Below are 15,570 nucleotides of genomic sequence, written 5' to 3'. Positions count from 1 at the left end.
TACTGTAGTCCTATGCCAGATGGAACTAGAGAAAAATGAAAAATGGCCACTAGGCACTATCAAGGAACAATTTTCTCAGCAGCTTTGAGCGTCTTTCACCCTAGACAGGGTATAGTTTCTGTTCTAAAGCATAATAAATGGTGTACGTATGTATATTTCTTGTTCTGTTTTGTTTTCCACCTTTCACTTAATGAGAGAATGCAATTATTTCTCCTTCTGAATAATCACATTTCATTGGTCAAGCCTAGGAGAGTGCCCAGAAGATACTGTTCAAATGCTAAGTGTATTGGCTACTTCTTTTTGTCTATTCTCTTTGTATTCCCCCATTATCCAAAGTATATTAGGGATGTACTAGGGATAGTGGCAAGTATATCTCTGTCTAATCTTTTCAGTATCCATATGTTGATCACAAATCTGTCCAGCTCCTTTTGGAACCACTGACTCTGTCTCCAAAACCAAGGTTTTCCGTTAACAAAATGTAGAAGTACTCTTCAAGTGTTCAAGTATTTTCATGTATCTTTTTAAATAGCTCTCCTGTTAGTCTGATCAAGTATCTGTAGTTCTTGTGTAATTAAGTTTTGTTAATAGCAGTGCATCATGATCCTGCCTATGTGTATAGCAAAGTTTTGCATAGCAACAGAATTGTTGTTAGCATTCAATATTCTGTGTGATGGTGTGTGTTTGTTTGTTTTAATTAAAACAGTGAAACAGCTACTTGTTATGTTGGAGTGGTACCAAACAGATCATTTCATTGTGCCATCTGCAGATAAATCTTTTTCCTGTCTAACTACTTTAGAAGCCAGAATTTTATTACAAAACAGACATAATATGTATATCTACATTGCAATTATAATTAAGGAGTTAAAGTTATGATCAGTTTAATTGTATTTTATCTTCAGCATTGCTCATTTTCCTATTGTGAATCAAGATTGAAAGTTAGAAATAGGTTAGTTAGAATATACTATTTAAAAATGCAGAGACAATTAAAAGGAGAAAATTTTGCTGACAACCTATGTAATATGTGATTAAAGCAATTGGAGAATGGAAATGAAATGACAGACTTATGTGAACAGGAAATTAAGGCTATGGTTTCACTGTACTAGAGAAAGCTCTATTTTAAGGGAGAGGTCATTTCCCTTTTAGACCATGGAGTATTACTGTGGCAATATACCATCTGTTAACAAAGCAAACAGTTAGTGTCCAAGTATTCAATGTATATGACTCGATTCTGTTATTGGTTTTTCATATCTTTTTTGTTCCAATAAAAATAATTGTATATGCCTAAAAACAGAAAATAAATTGCAAAAAAAAAATTATTTTCTCTTTTGCACTTCATACATACTTAGACGATTTGTATTTTAATATAAATATAAGACTTGACAATGCTAATCATTTCTAATGATATAACTGTGTCTGTTTTGAATTGGTTTAACAAAAAGCACTTCTACCTGACTTTATGAGGTTATATATCTGTGGACTAAAGTCTAACAGTTTTATAAATATTTACTGACTTTGCTTGTTGCAACAGACAGCATTTTTCTGTAGGAGTTTATGTCTCTTTGCGCATACGTATGCTGAATATTGTAATGTTCTTTTATTCCAGCTTTTGCAAGCAAGACAAGCTGCCAATTACATTCCAGTCCTGTGTGATCACTAAGGAGTGCCAGGTGTCAGAGTGGTCAGAATGGACCCCCTGCTCTAAAACCTGCTTTGACATGACAACCCCTAAAGGGAATCGTACAAGATCACGGACCATTAAGCAGCTCCCTATTGGCAGCGAAAGTGAATGCCCACAATTAGAAGAAACAGAGCAATGCATTTCCCAAGGAGATGGTGTAGCACCATGCATTACGTAAGTTGATTCATTTCAGTACACTTCTCCCTACACTAAAATGAAGAATTTCAATTAAGCATACAGGGCCGGTAATATCAACCAAATCATTATTAAAGTAATATAGAAATAATATGTTTGATTTTTATATCCTTTGCAAATTCAGTGCTCTCCTTAAAAGCCTGAAGTCTGTAAATAGCAGCTATTACAGTGAAATCACTCCTTTCTCTAAATACCGGAACAAAACCCCCAAATACTTATTTTTTCATTAGTGTTCACTTTTAAAAGAGAATGTGTTTGTGTGTACACAGGCAGAGTCAAGATCATAACAAAGCAATTTTATTAATTTCTCAATAATCTCTCTACATAGCATTTCTGCCAGTATTGTTTTCTGAAGTATTCTGTTGGAAGAAATGCTGAACATAAAAAAAAGCTGATAAATATCTCTTTAGCTGCCGGACTTTTTAATAAGACTCTTCTGAGCACAATAAAAGAAAGACTGGGCCCCAAATGGAAAGTGGGAGAGCCTAACATTATCAGTAAATAAAATAACACTGTTCAGTGTTTAGGAGAAATGACAGCAAGCACCTTAGATCCAAGAGATTGCTGTAATACTTATCAAGATTACTATTAAAGTCCCAACTGTGCTTTTTCTGCACCAGACTAGCAGGAGGGGCTGGGGAAATGTCATTTGATGTTAAGCCATTTTGCATCTCCATCTTTGATTGTGGTGCATATTTTTCATTTATGAGTTGAAATGTCATCTTTACCCTTCTCCAAGCCACACTGGGAAGCAGTTTGCTTGATTTAGCTTTAAAGTGATTGTTGGATGAAGAATTCTGTGGCATTTCTTGTGGTTCGTAATCCTGACTGGGATTTTAGCTCCAAGTCACAGAACTTCTTTCCTGTGCATTCACTGATTAGAAAGCTCACAGCTTCTCATCATTCATCAGTATCCAGCAAGGATGCTTCAGCACTGCAGAGAAACTATCTTCTTCTTGACAGTGAAAAGGGAAGATACTGAAATGGTATCTGTAATAATAAAAATATATTATTCTTTTACCTTGCTATTCATGAGAAATTTCTGTGTCTCTTATCGAAGATGAACTACAGACTTTTGGTTTTGTGTTTTTTGTGAGTTGTGTTTTTATTTCTACCTCTCCTTTTCTGGCTCTTATGTTCCTCAGCATGTACATTTATTTGATAGTTTGGTTTGTTTCATATAGACTGTCTAGTTCTAAATGAATGCTGAGATTCGCTGAGTTAGTGTAGCTGAAGATAGACCCATATTTCTCTGTATATGAAGTTTTTCTTCCCTCCAATAAAATAGTTATGTGTGCAGTATGTTTCATAAATTGGACAGGAGAGATCTCTGTAAATACTAGTGATTTCAAAAGTCACATAACAGAGGAAATGTTTCCACCTACATAAAATATCAATCTTAATGCATCTCTGAATATGAGACTCTGAGTCTCAGGCCTTTTAGAAAACAGATAAAGATATATAGGTGTTTTGGCTTGTACAACAATGATGTATAAAAGAGCTTCACAATTTTCAAAAACCTAATTCATTCAATTTGATCCAGGTATGGCTGGCGGACCACAGAGTGGACAGAATGCCGTGTTGATCCTCTACTCAATCAACAGGATAAAAGACGAGGAAATCAGACAGCACTGTGTGGAGGTGGCATTCAAACCCGGGAAATGTACTGTGTGCAAGCTAATGAAAATCTGCTCTCCTATTTAAATACCCTCAAGGAAAAAGAAGGTAAATTTAATTTACTTGCAATTCAATTAGTGTGAAATCAGAACACTTCAGCATTACATTGCTCCTTGTCATTGCAGCCGTTGTCTTCTATCATGAGTGCCTTGTTACATCACAGGTTATTGAAATCCCAAGCTTAAAAAAAAAACTAGTTTGGATGAAAATAATTGCAGGATATGAGATTTCTTTATGCTGCAAATAATGGTTCCTAGCTATGAATTACTTTTCCTTAATTTTTACTGAAAAATATTGTCTTATGAGGATATCTCTCAATTAGAAAACGTGAGAATGAAGGTCAGAAATACTAGATTTGGTTCCTTCCTCTACTGTAGTTCTCCTGTGTGTCCTTGAGCTACATGATGAACCTGTGAGGACTGAGATGCAGATGTAATATACCAATTCTGGAATGTAAACTCAATATGGAAACATGTGAAAATGTGACTACATTTCATTTTCAGGGACTTTTAAGACTCTTTGAGGACTTTAGGCCAAAATAATTTCATGTATTTTTTCCCCAAACTGAAAGAGAGAAGAAATTACTCTATGTCATAGTTGCAGCCTCTAAAGCTTCTTAAGAAAACAGAGAATAGCCTAGGAGAAATATTCTTTAATCAGTTTAGCAGTGTATTTACTGAGGAACGAAACTCAAGTTTTTTATGTTACTTCTGCATGATAATGCAGAACTATAAATTTCGGAATGTCAGTGACTTAATCTAGCTGCATTTATCTTGTTAATTAAAATTTATATATCTTCTTCTGTAGTTGTTTTGTAGAAACACACAAGAGCATTAAAATAAATAAATAAATACAGCCACATACTCCAGGAAAAGGGATATCCTTATAAGAGCCATGTGTGATGCAGCTCCTGGAGCAGAGCTAAGCATGCGACAGAGTAGTGAGGTTTCTGCTGAGAGTTAAAGGCACTGTCCAACAGTTTTTGGGTTGTGTTAGTGCCTAAATCTCTTTTGGCATGAGTGCTTGGATTAGCAGGGTGTGACTTGTATGCTCAATGGGCTTCACATCTGTATTTATTAAAGAAGGAGTTTTCAAGCTGCTTCATCAAATGCAAATCAAAAAGCCCAGGGGCTTTCAGTAAATCGCCTCTGCGGAACAAAGTTTTGATGCTCCTGCCACAGAGTAAGGAAGTAAGAACTCTCAGCTAAACAGAGGTAACAATGAAATCCGTGGCAGCTTACTGTTCAGTATGGTGATTAGGATTTGGGTAGGCTGTGAAGTCTCACTGGCTTAGGCGGGTGTGAAATCGGCCCTTATCAGAGTGTGACAGGAAGGCGCAGAGCCCATCCAGAGGTAATCTCTGCAGGCCCCAGAAAGCTGATTAAAATGTAGCTAGTCTTTGGATGTATAAACATGAGAACAATTTTGCAAGAGCTCAAATTCCGGGTGAAGCGAATCTTCACTTACAAAGCAGCTCTGGGGTGTTTCCATGCGCAGGAGTGAGTTTAAGAGGTGCTGTTTCTCCACTCCTCCTTCCTGCTCCCCTCACACCATGGGTTCAAGGAAGGCTAGAGCTCCAGTGCTCTGCTAAACAAGCAAATCAGTGCATACTATTTGAAAACTAGGGGGTAATTTGAGGATGGCACAAAGCCAGCAAGACACCTACTAGTGTTAGCTGTGGGGAAACGCCTTCATTTCAGTGCAGTTTGCTGTTGCTAGTAGTTTATACTGTCTCAGTCAGGGTGCTTTGAAGACCTCCATTCTCGCATACTCATGGCGTTTCCCTGTTATTTCAGAAAGTCAGTCACAGAGCAAGTCGAAGGCTAGTGCTGCACCTCTGCTATCCATCACTTTTGAAATTACAGGTAGGTAAATGAAGGCCTCTGACCTGGCCTTTCAGTCAAAAGTACGCCAAGGAGACAGTGTCCCTTTTGGGGGAACTATGTTGGCTGTATGCGTATAATTGACATGTTTATGTAGCTCTAAAAGTTTAATGAATTTGTGAATTATCATAAAATTTAAGAACAATTTGAAAGTGACAGGCCTGAACTTAAACAAATGAAGTTCATTAGCCAGCTAGGAAGCTCAAACAATTCCCTTTGCTCACTCCTGAACCATTTCAGCGAATGACAGATGTCCCCTCCAGTCTGAGTGCTAGGAATTATTTCATTGCCATTTCCTGACATTTTGTGGCTTTAAAACACCAAGCCAGGGCTCCTGTAAGTATTTTAACTGTAAAGACTTACCTGAACTAGATTTCCCCACAGCATTCCAGTTTGTTTCATCTCCTATCAGAATTTATAAATGTATGCTTGAGGAAGAAAAGGGAGTGCAGGATGTACTAATTAGCCGACAATCAAGATTCCTGGAGGCCACTGTCATTCTGCCATCTACTTTAATTGCTCCATCTCTTCACCTGTCCATTTAATTGGTTTAGTCAGGAAGTTTCTCTTACAATAAGCCTGAGAGATAGACTGTGTCATCTTTTTACAAGTACCATTAAAACTCATGGTGTAGAAAGAGGATGGGAACAAAGTTCCTTTATGAGCACAAATTTATTCTACATCTGCAAGCGCTCACTCCTTGTCCTGAACTGCTTACATACATAGCATTGTATGGTTGTTAAAAGGATGAGGTCTTGAATTACTTGTTGTCATTTGATCACAGCATTTAACATTATTGAAAAATAGGAGAATAATAGGTACTACCTTGTTGCTGTTCATAATATCTTCTGGGCTTGGACTTTTCTTGTTTTTCTTGGAAGGAGAGCACTTTAGCTGGAGAAGCTTCCTTCCATTGACTGCTGTGAAAGCTAATAACCAGGAAGGAAAATGAAGTTCTGTCAGCTTCTGCAGATGAAAACATTTTGAATAATTTGGAAAATAACTTTTCTCTCCTTCTTTTGAATCCATTTGTTTTAAAGGGAGCACATAACAGACCTCAAGTAAGACATCTGGACATCAATAATGTTCTTAAAACCAGCATTTAAAAAAAAATTTAGCATTTTGAGTGATTTATTGATATCACTTACAAGTCCCTGAAGGACTTCTTGTTTACCCCACACTCTAATGAATGATGGAAAAGGCAGATATTTGCAGTATGCATTTTCATGAGTAGATTACTTAACACTCTTTGCTGACAAAACCTAGAATTTTTACTGGATAAATATCTTCAAAAAGTTGAAATGGTATTCCTCTTGCTTAAGTTGATCTCTTTAAAGCCAATCACTGTCACAATTCCTTATATTTTGGATTTTCATGTCCATCTCAAGTTGGCTTGAATCCACCATGGCTTTGGCAGCGAATTACTACAGTAGCACAGTAGCACCTTCTTTCACAGACTCTTAGAAAGCCTGGCTGTGATATGGAACATCTGTGACATGAAAATCTGCTATTTTAAGCTCCCAAAGCTTAAAGATCTTTGTTACTTTTCAGAGTGCTATACAATTAACTAGTGTGATGGTAAGTGCTTTATCCTGATGCGTGCTGGAGATGAAGCAAGGCATTATTCCAAATGCTTTCCTTGTTCCCTGAGGCAAGGCTGTGTCTCAGGGGTGTAATTGACTCTTAATTTCAACTGTCTCACTTGGACAATTTCCTGATTAAATCAAAGTTTAAAAGTATGGTTAACATTTACTGTTTTCCAATTTTTCTTTTTTATTAGAAACTATTTAATATAAATCCCATTGCTGGCAAATTATGTTTATTTATATCCATGTTCTACAGTAGATATGCATATTGTGTTGATTATTATGCATTTTAGGTGTGCGTGTCAAATTTATTGTAAAATTCAATTTTCTATCATAATGTTTAGATCCAACATAATGTTGTAAAAATGCTGGACTAATTTTTTCCTGTTATTTTGTGTTAAGAGATTGGTAAGCTGGAGGCAGTAATCTTTAATGACCACTTGCCATCTTCATGCCTCCATCACATGGAGAAAAAGAGAGTAAAATTGTGCTAAAGGAGGCAAAATAGGGAACGAGATTAGAGAGGATGATGATTTTTCATTCTCTTTTCCTCTTAAAAAGAAAGAATTGAGTGCTTTTTCTTTAAATAGAAAGATCATCTGCTTGCAAAGTCTGAGTGGAAAGGGACACACATCTATAAATACTTTAACAACTTCATGTTTAATTTAAAATTTTATCTATTGTTACTGATATCTTTTTTTCAGAAAGATATTTTGTCATCCTTTCTTCATTCAAGTAGAAAGTTGTTTTAGAATATATTTAGTCACAAAACTCTTTTCATCAAGACAGAATATTTGTAGAGGTGATAGAAAATTAATGAGGTAACTTTCCCATGGAAAAGTGCAGAGGGAGTAGGATGAGAGTGCTTTACGTTTAGGAATTGCATGTTTCTTCAATTGGCCAAAGAGTAAGAACAGTGCAAACTTCACTTGGCATTCTAGCAGGTATTCTCTGCTTAATCTAATATTTTGCCAAGTTCTGTATTTTAAAGGAGAATTAAAATGTTGCGTATAATGAAATGGTAAACTGTGAATTCTGTGATTTCATCTGGCACCTTACAGATATGTCTGAATGTTTGCATAAAACAGGAGTCGAAAAGAGTGAGGCCTGTAAAGTATGAAGAAACGGGATGACTGGATCTGTCACAGAGCATTACAGATCATTAAAAAACAGAATAATCTGCCTTAACAGATGTATTTATAGATTAATAATACTTTAATGAAAATTCAGTTATCTTGGGCAAAGTTTCAATAATTATACATATGTTATGCATATGTATATTGAATGCAAACATATTTATGAACTGGAACTGCTATTGCACAAATCTTATTGCTGAGTGTGCACTTGGAGGTCTATAGAGTAAAAGAGAAACAAAAATTTTGTCATCATTTTAATTATGTTTCAGATTATAGCTTATAAATAATCTTCTAATTATTCACGAACCATGCTTTTGAAGTTATAGTATCATATAAGAGCAAAGGGATTTATACAGCTTTTTGTTCAGTTACTGCAGGGAGAATATAACTCAATAAGACAGCAGGACATAAGTTTACACAGACAGCAATGTGAACAACCATTGTTACAACATGATCTGTCCATTAAATGAAAGGTCTAGGTCCAAGAGGGTACTGAAATATCTACAATCTTCCTGATTCCACTTAATGGGATTTGGCTCTGGTCATGCCTCTGCATGTTGTTGACTGACTTCTGTCTCCTTTTTTCAATACAGGCATTTTACTTCATATCACTTCATCAGATCAGAATGATGAGATAGCAGCCTTTCTGAATGAAGGCTGGTTCTGTCAATTTAGAGCTGAGCATCGTGACTGGTGACATATGAGAAATGTGTTGACTTTTTTTTGACAGCCTCGAGGCCGGTGGACCATAGGCTGTGTACAGGACCTCTTCCCAGCACCTCCCAGCTGTGCCATATCCCCTGTCCTACAGAGTGTGAAACTTCAGCATGGTCAGCCTGGGGACCATGCACCTATGAAAACTGTGATGATCCTCAGGCCAAGAAGGGTATGTAAATATTCAGTGGAGCCTTTAAGGGCAATTATTTCATACTCCTAAAATATTTCTGTCTATGCAAGCACCCTAGTGTGTATGGTATATCCAGTGCCTCTGAGCATCAAAAAAGTCATCAAATTGGGACTATATTTTGAACTATTTCTCCAGAAAAGCTCGCAAAAATGTAGACTGATAACCAGGCTCTCAAGGACGATTGGAGTTGTTACAGTTCAATTCCAGTTTTAAACCTTATTCACAAACAGAAAAAGTATAGTTTGAATATGTATGCAAAGAACAGTTCTGTCACTGTCTCAAAAGGAGGGCAGAAACAGCCTCTGAGATGGATAGTGTTGAAATCAGTGAAAGATTTGCAGTTCAGTGACAACTTAAGAGTTCACTGGTAGACTATGAAACATGCACTGATAAAGAGCTGGGATCATTCACTGTTGATAAGAAATGCTGTTTTACTGATACCAGTACATCTGTGGTATCAGCTTTCACATTTTACAGTTAATTCCTGTGCAGAACATATTGTAGTAAAGTGACATTAAAATAGGAAGGCAAGAATATAGTGACAAGGAACATATTTTAAAAGTCTTTGGGATTTTTGGTCATAAATTAGAAAAACTGGCCAAGTCATTATTGCAGTGTGATTATCTGACACAAGTTGAGAATTCAGATTTAGTTCCTTGGCTGAAAATGGTCATAAGAAAGGGCCGTTCTGTATGTCCACCTGAAGGTGTTACTGTAATTACCATGCTAGCTTGGCTTCTATTTCTTGGTATGCTGCTAGCTACACATCAGACTGTACAGCAAATGTGAGTTTTATGATGCTGTCACACAGTATGTAATGTGATCCAACCTTGATAAATTCAAGAAAGAAAAAGCAGTTCAGTGTGTAAACCTATTGGATTGAGTCTCTTCTGAGTACAGAAGACAAGTAACCTGTTATTTTTTTTTACTATTCTATTTGGTACATTTTCGAGGGTAATTTTAAACCCTGCCTAATGGAAATATATTAGGATGTATTTTATGCAATTATCCTGCAGATGTGAGAAGGGAAAAATAAGCTTCAGTTTTGAGTGTTCTAATGTGTATAATAAAGGTTTGGCTTTAGAGCTGAACTGAAGGATGGGAGGCCTGCTGAAGTTTAACACTGGTTCCCTGTGTAGCAGGGGGGCTCCTGGACAAGAACAGTTGTTCAGAATACAGACTGACAAGGATAAACCTCTGATAACCACGTAAACTTTAGTTTTTATAAAAATATCATAGCAGCGTGCACTTTCTGCATTAGCTGCATTCTGTTCCATGCGTTTGGCATTTCATCTATGTGATCATTTTATTATTTACTCTGAAGACTTTCTGTCTGTGCTCTCCAACATGGGTTAGCTAAACATTTAATCATTTATCTTATATTCAGAGAGCCCCATTTCTATTTGACTGTACAAATGTGTATCATGTCTCCTTCTCCCATGTCTTGGTTACCTTTGCAAGGTAAATACAGTTTTATGTACAGACACAAAACTGTACTGTGCTTTGTCAAGCTCTTAGTTGTACTCTGCCATAAAGGGAAATGGAGAATTTGGAACTTTCCTTTTTGTTGCCTGTTTGTCCCCCCATATTTGAGATGCATTTTGGATTCGAATGTGAACAGCAATACTGCTAACTAGTCCTTGTTCAAGTAAGAATGAAGTAGAGATAGTTGTCTAAGATTCAAAAGCTGATGTTTGACAGAAATAATTTTAATGGATAAATTATTTTATGCTATTTCTGTTTGGCTGTGGTTTCATGAACTTTTAATATGCTACCCAACAGGGTAGTTTTACCTGCTTAAGACGATCGATAAACATGAAAAAGGTCAAGATGGTATCATCAGCATGCCATATAATATTTTCAAGGAGCACACAGTAACATAAAGTCAGCTTTTCATGTTATATTGTTTTTTCCTGGCTAACCTTCTGTGTGATTCCAGTTCTTCAAAAATGATATAAAAGTTGTATGGGCACTCTCAGTCTTAGAAGCAAAGCTCTCTACATATTTCAGTAACGGTCTTTTTACTGCCTGTTACTTGCCTCCTTTTTTGTAGTAGACACTGGAGTGCTCCTTAGGAAATACCATTTTTTTGGTGGCAAGCTCAGTAGATCTTTAAGACTTAATTTTGCCAAATTCTTCAAATTAGAGAAAACAAAGATGCATAGCAATATATTATTAAAGTATTATTTGTTATAATTTACTAAGAGGCACATCTCCAAACAGAGAAACCAACTCTTGCACCTAAATGTGTAAAAACTCTCTCCTGTTTAGTTTGTGTCTTAGTAGAAATTAAAGAGTTATATGTAGCACTTTATAAACAATATCTGAGTATTATTAACCTGCCTGAATATTGAGATAAAAAAGGAACCTCTGAAAAGGTGTGCAAAGCTGCCACTGTTAAATTAACTTGATCATATATATATTAGAAACTTTAGAAAATTATTACATGAGAAATTATTTGCTGAATCTGTTCAGTCTGGCTAGCATATTATGGCTAAAGAATGGCTTTCGCAACATGACATCCTGAAAGTGAGGGACAAGGTGGCCCTTAAAGACTGATATCAGCCTGACACATGTCACACTGCATAAAGGTGCATCAGTTTTCCTATTCAAAATCAGTTCATGCAGTCTGAAGGAAATTCTGTAAATGATTGGAAGGGAATATTGTTATGTTGATTACCAAGAAAATAGGAATTCATAGGACTTCACCCTTTTCTCCTTTTCTTTCCATGCTTAGTCTATTCTGGCAAGTTAGACGTTTGTTTGTTTATAAGCTGATTTCATTTGATAATCCTTTTCTACTTGAAAATTCCTAAGAAGAAAACAAACAACATCTTTGAGAAATGGCAAACTAGAACCAAGTGATGATTTGTTAAATGAGATGGATCCAGCAAGAGTGAATCACAGAAAACTAATACTGTCTCTGAAGGAATGCGTACAATGAGGACAAACAAGAGTTGAAGGCAAAGCTTATTAAATAAGCTCAAAACTTTTGAAGAACTTGTTAAGTTTTACCTCTTTCCATAATGAGTTCTTCTACCAAATTATCTAAAAGGTTGTATTGTGTTGAGCACCTTGGTGTTTTTTGCATAGAGAAACAGAGTAGTTTCCACAAGAGAGAGATAAAAATCTCTTCACTTTGCTTTTTATAACTGAATTGTTGACCATTTATATTCTCATGGATATTTTAGGCTTTAAACTAAGGAAACGGCGCATCACTAATGAGCCTACGGGAGGAACAGGAAATTGCCCTCACCTGCTGGAAGCAATCCCATGCGAAGAGCCCTCGTGCTATGACTGGAGGATTGTGGGGCTGGAGGAGTGTGTTCCTGACAATGAGAAGCCATGTGGCCCTGGTACTCAGGTGCCTGTCGTCATCTGTGTCAATAGCGATGGTAAGATGCTTTTTCTCATGTTCCATACCAGCCTAGAGTGAATATGCTGACATGCAGTCTGAAAGAGTAGCATTTTTTGTTTTTCTCAGATTTCTCAGTTCTTAATAAGACAGAGCCTTGTAAAAGAGAGAAGTCCTTTAGTACTGGTGTAGTGGAAATGCTAAGTCAGTGATTGAGCACATGGTAGGAAGGCAGGGCCAACCCTGGAGAGCTCAGGTGCATGCAATGCACCTGAGTGATGGGAAGGGGTGGAGCCAGCATCCACCCTTTCCCAGACCTCATTTAAGGGTTGACAGTGGAGGCAAAGGTATCTCATTTAGATTTCTGTATACCTGAGGCTTTCTGAAAGTAAGCAGTTTCTTTCTTTTATTTCTGTGGTTTTGCGTTTGAGCAAATCCTCGCTTCTTGTAGCCTAGGACCTTGCTGCACTGCTGTCATTGCTGAGCTTTCTATTGTGTTACAGTTGGTTAGGTAGGATGAGCCCATTAGTTGCTTTAGAGTTAAGCTTCTTCACAACAATCAATCTACACAGTGTAGGTATTCAAAGGCTCCTGAAGTGACTTTGAGGTAAGTATACTGAAAATAGCTATGGTTTCTCAGTAGGTCAAATGCATGCCTGTGCTGACTTGACTGAGTTCCCTGATATAATCCCACTAACAAATCTGATCTGCTGAGGCCAAAACCAAGTAAAGTGTCAATAAAGTAATACATGTTGCAGTAAGTACAGTTAGAAAAAAATAATAATGTAGTTACTAAAAAAGCATGGTTTGATGTGTGTTAAGAAGTTGATTTGACAGTTCAGGATGTGTTGCCTCTTCAAGAGGTCAAAAAGAATACCATCGTTATTCAATTATTCAGCTGTGTGGGAGAACAGATTTTATGTGACATAGTCATAAAAGCTAATTTTGAAAGCTGCTTACAAAATACTTTAGTCTATGGAAGACTCAAGAATTACTGTTGGGAGAATATTCCTTATTCATTAGTAGTAGTATAGTTTGTTCAAAAGTAGCATATGAATTACATTAATTGTACTGTCTACAGTGTAGTTACAGTAAGAGACTTCTAACTCCCTGTAGAGGATTAAATAAAGGGATATCTCTGGTGTTGAACAGCTACACAAAACAGTTTGTAATTAGGTTGGTCAGAAGTAATAAGAGGTTATTATAGGGAGATTTAAATCTTAGGCTTTCATGCTCAAAAACTTGGGTCACAGTTGAGTTTGAGGACTTACACTCTAACTGAGGTTTTCAATTTAAGCTTTATTTCTCTTCATACACCTAAGAGAAATGGAAACAGTTTTTGCAGCTCAGTGAGATATTAGCCTGGAATGACAATATTGAATCTATTGCGCGTTATGTCCCTTGTGAAAAAAACTTCTGTTCAGATAATGTAATAATTTCTTGCTGACATTGCTGAAACTATCTGAAACTTTGTTTGTATGCATTCTCAGATGCAAGATCCTCTTTTCGTTACAATAGCATTTCCAAAATAATTCTGACTTTTTTCTTTTTTTAATACCAAACAAATCTGTGAGACAAAATGTACTTTTTGCTTTACATTTCTGGATAATGTGATTTCCCATTGGTTTTGAGCAGTGGTATTTGTTCATGTTTAACATTTGATCAGGGTAACTTTTTAAATAAATTGTGATATAGAGGTATATATTAAACATAGTTAATTATAACCGTAATACATTTAGAGTGTGCAATCAAGCTACTTCTGTGTTTTATGGATATAGTATCTCATTCTGATTCAAACTTACAGGATTTGTTCTCTGCAACGCATGGCTAGATTTGGCCAAATTTGTCTCAGAAAATTTGTGATTGCATTTTATTTTATTCCCAGTATTAATCTTTTTCTTTCTGAGTCTTTCTGAATTGTGTGGCAGTATACCTTATGAAATCATATATGCGTTGTCTATATCAGCAGTCTGTTCTAGGAGTGAGAATTCTAGCTTTGGCTGTGAGCCTGTCAGTCTTTGAGATTAAACAGTTGTGGGCACAGCTTCAGTGATAGGATAAATCATATCACAATTATAGTTGTTTTGCAAAGATCCAATCACCCACGAAGATACTTGTTCAATATCTTGTGAGAGAATGCAAAAGCAGTGGAGAATAATGTAGAGGATTCTCTCATCTCTTCATTGTAATCCCTTACTTCTCATAATAAAAGATTTCCTGTGACCTTCATCAGTAATATCAAACAGATTTTGCTTAGGACTCCTGAGAAAGAATAGTATGGTACAGTAGAAGCGAACAAAGTAAGGATCAACCAACCTCATTAGTCTGTCCCTCCAAGCTAATCCTGATCTAGTGTCTCCTTAATATGCCTCCCACAGTACTCATCCATTGAAAATCCTGTAGGCAATTCCTAAATGTTCCTCTAAACGCACACCACCATCTCGTCCCAGGTTGCTCCCATTTAGTCCAACTCTGGTACACATATTTCTCTTCCACAAACATTGGTTGTGGGCATACAGATTGCACTCTATAAAATCTAGGAGAGAAGAGTCTTGCAATTAGGGCAGTTTTGCTGCAAGATAGCTTGCACTAAAACAAAGTTTGGAGAATGCTACTCTTGCACCATCTAAACATCATAGTTTAAATTAATCATCATACAAAATTTGGAAGAGTTGGGGCTTTTTTTGAGCACTTCTTGAAGAAGACTACAGTGTCAGTTAAAGCACGTGGTTCAATTAGAAGGATAAACAATTTGCATTATAATCAGATGTTACTATAATTTTGATCCAAACCCAGGGAATTTCATTCAGTTTTGTCGGTGATAATGATTGTGAAGAGAAACAATGCGTAGAAAGCATCAATTATGACATAAGTTAGCAGTGTTACTTAAACGGAAGTGTTCTTAAATCTATGCCTGGACATGAGAGGTTGGATCAAAGGAACTAAAGTATATTTAAACAGAAGTGCATTTTTCCCTGGTCTTTTATATCATAAAATGAAAACAGCTAGGGTTTTGATTTTCAGAATGTGTTGTTCTGTAAATGTACTGCTTTCATGTAAGATAAACTCCACGCTGATGAGTATCTTCCCTTTCTGTTGATTGTTGCATTGTTATGTGTTTAAAGCGTAATTAGTTGGGATAACATGTCTTGA

At 36.4% G+C, this 15,570-nt stretch overlaps 1 protein-coding gene across 23 annotated transcripts in view; it reads left to right on the top strand.

Annotated features, from left to right (window-relative positions):
- THSD7A (thrombospondin type 1 domain containing 7A) overlaps positions 1-15,570 on the top strand; it is a 289,787-nt gene that overhangs the window by 175,897 nt on the left and 98,320 nt on the right. For 22 of the 23 annotated variants that reach the window (XR_002435894.1, XM_021388797.1, XM_021388804.1 and 19 more), the window contains 5 exons: positions 1,604-1,852; positions 3,417-3,598; positions 5,347-5,415; positions 8,886-9,041; positions 12,254-12,457. Coding sequence is in view for 22 of the 23 variants with exons in the window: in XM_021388797.1 (XP_021244472.1) it covers positions 1,604-1,852; positions 3,417-3,598; positions 5,347-5,415; positions 8,886-9,041; positions 12,254-12,457 (860 nt within the window). In the remaining variant the exon portion in view is untranslated. The remainder of the gene's footprint in view (positions 1-1,603; positions 1,853-3,416; positions 3,599-5,346; positions 5,416-8,885; positions 9,042-12,253; positions 12,458-15,570) is intronic. The other variant, XM_021388808.1, reaches the window with a different exon arrangement.

The sequence above is a fragment of the Numida meleagris genome, chromosome 2, assembly GCF_002078875.1.
Source record: "Numida meleagris isolate 19003 breed g44 Domestic line chromosome 2, NumMel1.0, whole genome shotgun sequence".
Classification (NCBI taxonomy): Eukaryota; Metazoa; Chordata; class Aves; order Galliformes; family Numididae; genus Numida; species Numida meleagris.
Note: the sequence above shows the minus strand (reverse complement) of the source record. Positions and strands in the feature narration are given on the sequence as shown.